This window comes from Fusarium coffeatum, assembly GCF_003316985.1.
Source record: "Fusarium coffeatum strain FIESC_28 chromosome Unknown BRIP53273_contig_358, whole genome shotgun sequence".
NCBI lineage: Eukaryota > Fungi > Ascomycota > Sordariomycetes > Hypocreales > Nectriaceae > Fusarium > Fusarium coffeatum.
In genome coordinates this window covers 1-4,832 of record NW_022158147.1, presented here as the reverse complement: position 1 = coordinate 4,832, position 4,832 = coordinate 1, and the positions used below count along the sequence as shown (strand labels likewise).

The 4,832-nt window shown below is 48.2% G+C and overlaps 2 protein-coding genes across 2 annotated transcripts; one reads left to right on the top strand and one right to left on the bottom strand.

Annotated features, from left to right (window-relative positions):
* Positions 1 to 601: 601 nt before the first annotated feature.
* FIESC28_11080 (uncharacterized protein) lies at positions 602 to 1,846 on the bottom strand (the record flags this gene model as incomplete). The annotated part of the gene is made up of 1 exon (XM_031165209.1): positions 602 to 1,846. One exon carries the CDS (start codon positions 1,844 to 1,846, stop codon positions 602 to 604), a length of 1,245 nt encoding a protein of 414 aa, XP_031010733.1.
* A 404-nt stretch (positions 1,847 to 2,250) lies between these two features.
* Positions 2,251 to 2,827, top strand: FIESC28_11079 (uncharacterized protein; the record flags this gene model as incomplete). Its single annotated transcript, XM_031165208.1, has 2 exons — positions 2,251 to 2,480; positions 2,533 to 2,827. The coding sequence occupies 2 exons, from the start codon at positions 2,251 to 2,253 to the stop codon at positions 2,825 to 2,827; spliced, it is 525 nt and encodes a 174-aa protein (XP_031010732.1).
* Positions 2,828 to 4,832: the final 2,005 nt, after the last annotated feature.

The following is a 4,832-nucleotide window of genomic DNA, read 5'->3' as shown; positions in this document are numbered from 1 at the left end:
GTGGGTTGATATGTAGGAGGAGATAGTGAGAACACAAGAAGGGGGGTGCAGGAGGAGATGGGAGTGGGAACTGAGGGGGTCCACAGTAAACAGACGAGACCGCGTGCGGCTCGCGTATTGGCACGGTGCTTGGTCGTGGATATATTTACGTGTTGACGGCATCATTTTTTCGCGTCTATATATAATAATTATAAGCGGTAACGCGTCTGCCTAATTCTTTAGGGCTCGGTCGGCTGCTTGGTTGACTAGGTACTAGGTAGGCACCGAAGTCGTGGAGAGTAGTAATCTTGACTGGTTCCAGGAGAAAGTCATAACTAACGCTGCTCTTGTAAGCTGAGATGAACAATTCAGCAATGGATGTTCTGGTGTTCATTTTGTTCTTATTGAATTGATCTGACATGGCGAAACGAATAAACATGTATACTACAAGTGTTCCAACTTTATGGCCCATCTCTCTGCATGTTCGTCGTACATTGAACATCAACCTTCTTAACATATCTGCATATCCTCAGCGTTCATTGACGAACTCATTCGTCACTTGCACGCAATACAAGTAGACGCGTTCGTGTTGCTTTAACAGCTTGTATTTAGCACAGGAGTTCTATGTGCCGGCACCAGCAGCCTTTTCCCAAATGCCATCTCCCCGTCCCTCGGTGATTTCCTTCCACTGCATCGCAAACTCCATTAGACCGCCCTGACCAGCCATACTTGCATCTACAACCTCCTTGGGCAGCTTGTGAGCCGAATATTGTGGGCTGCTGAAGTTATACGCAGCTGGATCATCCTTCTCTATAATACGAAACTCGGGGCTCATATCTGGCCGCCATTCGATATCTTCGTCGTTGTCCTCACCTTCAGTGACCGTATCGTCACCGCTGACATCCGGACCAGCCTCACTAGAAGATGTGCCATATAGAGGCTTTGGAACATCCATTTCCAAAAGCTCTTGCCAGCCGAAAAGGAGACTGTCTGTACGAGTGGCCCATGGGTTGATATCCATCAATCTGACTTTTCCAAGTCCATCCTTTTCGAACGAGTTCTCCGGAACGTAAACATCAAAGACAAAACTGGCATCGGGAAAAGTGAGCCGCAGTCTATCGTGGAAGAAATTCTTAATCTTGCGCCATAACTGTGGTCGGATCTGCTCAAGGAAAGCGTAATGATTGAGATCTCTTTGCGTAATTCCAATGAGCGCCCTGTGCTTAACGAAACACCGGAATTCAAGGGCAACATGGGGAGTGAAGAATGGTCTGAGGACAAGAATGGGTGCATATGGGCGGGAAGGGGGTGCTGAAGTGCAATCATCGAAGGCATGATCAAGATCATGGGACACGAAAGAAGACGACTTCAGAAGGAGATAGATGTCGTTTGTAGTCGTGCATTTGAGTGTGTTCTGGTGAGGCGATATCCACTTTGCATCCTTTGGTGAAGACCAGTTCAACTTCGGGGCCACCGAGCCGCCCAATTCTGCGATAGTTGCCTTGATGAGATTATGTGTCTCTGGGAATCTCTGGTTTGGTGGCAGTCTTTCTGGCTCCTCTTCTTCTTCATCTGATGATTCGGGATCATGTGGTCTTGCAGATGTGTTGGATGATGCATGCCACTCTTCCTCGGGTTCATCTTGATGCTCGTCGTCATCCGCCAGGACTATACCATCTTCGTGGAGGTATTCAACAAAGGCTGGCGGGAGAGGGACTATGCGAGACTTGAGACACGAGCTTTTATACTTAGGAAACCAAGAGTCATAGGAGCAGTTTTGGATGTGATCCTTGGTGACTGGGGGGAAGACAAGTTCAGGCGCATCGCCTTGGTTGTCGGCCTCAGCTGAGGGAGGAACGTGAGGCATCGCGAGCAAGAGGATGGATATACAATGCCGGTGGTATATGTACTTGTATCCTGACTTTAAATCATTAATTTTGATATAAGAAAAAAGACCAAATATCGAGTCGTCCTGATAATATTGCAGTGTTAAACTCACTTACAAATTCCGTCGAAATATTCCATGCCCCTCCAATATTGAGGGGCGATAGTTCTTATCTTATCAGCCGAAAGCAGCAGGCGGTGAGATTTAAAGTGATGCGATTCCGGCAGAGAAGGGTCCTTCTACATCACCGAGATCCACCTGACCTGTCGCAGTCGCAAACATAACAAAAACTCATTGCATATAACAATATCACTCCGCATCAATTACTTGTATAGGAGGTTCTGATACTTCTCCAAGCCAATTGAGATCATCTCTACCAACTGACCATGTCTGACAACGTTGGTCTGAACACTCCTCGTGGCAGTGGCACCTCTGGCTACGTCCAGCGCAACCTCGCTCACATCAAGCCCCGTGACTATGGCGCCCCCTATCCCAAGGATCTTGACAGCTTGCGACACAAGCAAAGACAACCAGACAAGGGAATTCTGGAGCATGACCGCAAGCGCGAGGTCGAGGTTAAGGTCTTTGATCTCAGAGACAAGCTAGAAGAAGAAGAGTATGTGCCTGTGCCCTGATGTCATGCCTTTTTTTTCGCTAACAATACGTAGGGTTGATGAAGATGAGATTGACAAACGATGTGATGAGCTTCGACAGAAATTGCTAGCTGAGATGAACTCGGGAAGACGGGGAGGCGGTCCCAAGAAGCCATTCAAGCAGCACCAGGTGCATGAGATGGCTGATGCCAAGATCAAGGAGAGCGAGCGACTACGGAAAGCACTCAAGATCAGTGCTGACTACGAAGAGGGTGGTCATTGGAAGCGACAAGAAGAAAGGCTACGTAGCGCTTTGGAGAAGGAAGACAAGGACCAGGAGGACGAGAGGAAAAGCGAATCTAGGGATTAATTTACTTGAAAGAGTGCACTGGGCTTTCAGGGCATGTTGTCTTCTCAAGGTGGTCACGCTCCGAGGAATTTGGCATCAGCCGCATATGTACTCCATGTGCTCTATGGCAGATTTTGGACGGATGAACGGTGGCGAGGTTTAAGTATTTGTGCATAGAACCCTGGAGGTATGTTTAGGGACTTCGTTTGTTTGTTTTCTTGTATGTGGTGCAAGGCGTTCAAGGCTATGGTACATTTCCTCCTGGTTTTTATGCTATAGGGTAAATCTGGTGAGACTGTTTACCAGCTAACCAATATACTCCTTACTCGATACCACGATAGATTTGTGAGGTTACTCCTAGTTTAGCGTCATGTTTAGGGAGTTTGTTGTCTGTTTTCATAATCTATTCGTGTTTGGATCGCATTGCTTGAATTTAAACACCTTGTTGCGGTGTAGAAATATACGGACGTCAGGGTGACAACCAGAGATCTAATACTGCTCAGGTTCTTCGGTACATAACTTAGTAGGTTTCTAAGGAACTACAAGTTGCCAGTATCTTTTGCTGAAGAGTAATATAAGCAATGTCTATAGAATTGGAGATCTTATGTTTTGGTTATCTGTATATACAGCATCTCTTTTGATTTAGGCTGGTGGCCGTGTAAGTTGCGACGTGGCTTACCACGGGTTTGGGTGAGCCACAAAGACCCGCTGTAGCTCGAGCTTCCCAGAACCTCACACGTCACTGAAACACCAAAGACAGCCGCATCGACAGCGCAGATCCAGGAGTATCATCACCCACCAAAACACCATGGCGCGACTTTCGCAACCGACAAGCCCGTCGCTTAACAGAAGCGCAATCGATGTTGCTTCTACAGAGCTTGGGAACCTGCTCTCACGATTACAAAATACCGTTTTACATACAGATAGCGACCGCGAACGAAGGCTACGATCAAGCGAGTTTGAAAGAGCAAGAGTGGCATCTGTGAGAGTGCACATGACCATTTCAATGCGACAAGTGATCTAATTAAGGCTGCAGAACCTTGAATACGCACGAAACGTCCTGTCAAAATTGGAGCACGATGCCTTGGCGATTAAAGCTCCAAGTCGACGAGCTGAAGTACAAGTGGATTTGAACGGAAAACGAGAGACATTGGAGGTACTCCTGGACCGATTGGAAGACTTGAAACAAGTGAGATATGGCCGTTGAAAGGATGTGGATGTGGTCTAACACATTGGCAGGTGGCACTCGATGAAGACGACGACGACGATGCAAGTACCGACGGGGAAGACATCCTTTCAGAGATAATACCTACGCCGAGCGATAGTATGGTGGACTCAATATCGACAGGCCAGCCCACCGAAAGTTCAGGACAAGACGATGACGCCGAATCAGAATTTCCAGATACAACAACAATACCGGTTACAACAGCTCCGACTCCAGCTCCAAGTACAGCGTCGGCCTCGGCCTCAGCGCCCGCGTCAACAGCAGCCCCTCAAAATACCCGGCCAGTACAACATAACCAAGAACCTACACAGACATCACAGACACTCAGACCACGAGGCGGGCCTGCGTCACCATCACCTTCCTCCCACTCGACGGCACGGGCGGCCCTCTTTGCCAACCGCAGTAAACCCTCCACGCCCCAAACTTCGACAGCAACAGCCGAAGCATTGCTCGATCGTCAGCGCTCCGAGCAGGAGGCCCTCTCTGAATCAATCTTGCAGATGGCGGGCGCTCTTAAGTCAAGCTCACAACGTTTCTCCGATACTCTTGAGGCAGACAAAGATGTAGTAGGTCGTGCGAGTGAAGGAATGGACAAGACGGAGCAGAGTATGGAGGCAGCCAGGGGTCGAATGGGTACTTTGAAGAGGATGACAGAAGGTAAAGGTTACATTGGAAGGCTGAAGCTGTACGCTATGGTGTACGGCCTCATGCTCGTTTGTTTCCTGGTTGTATTTTTTATGCCAAAGTTGAGATTCTAGGAAGGCATTGGCTACCTAGGCAGGTAACAGAAGAAATATCCTC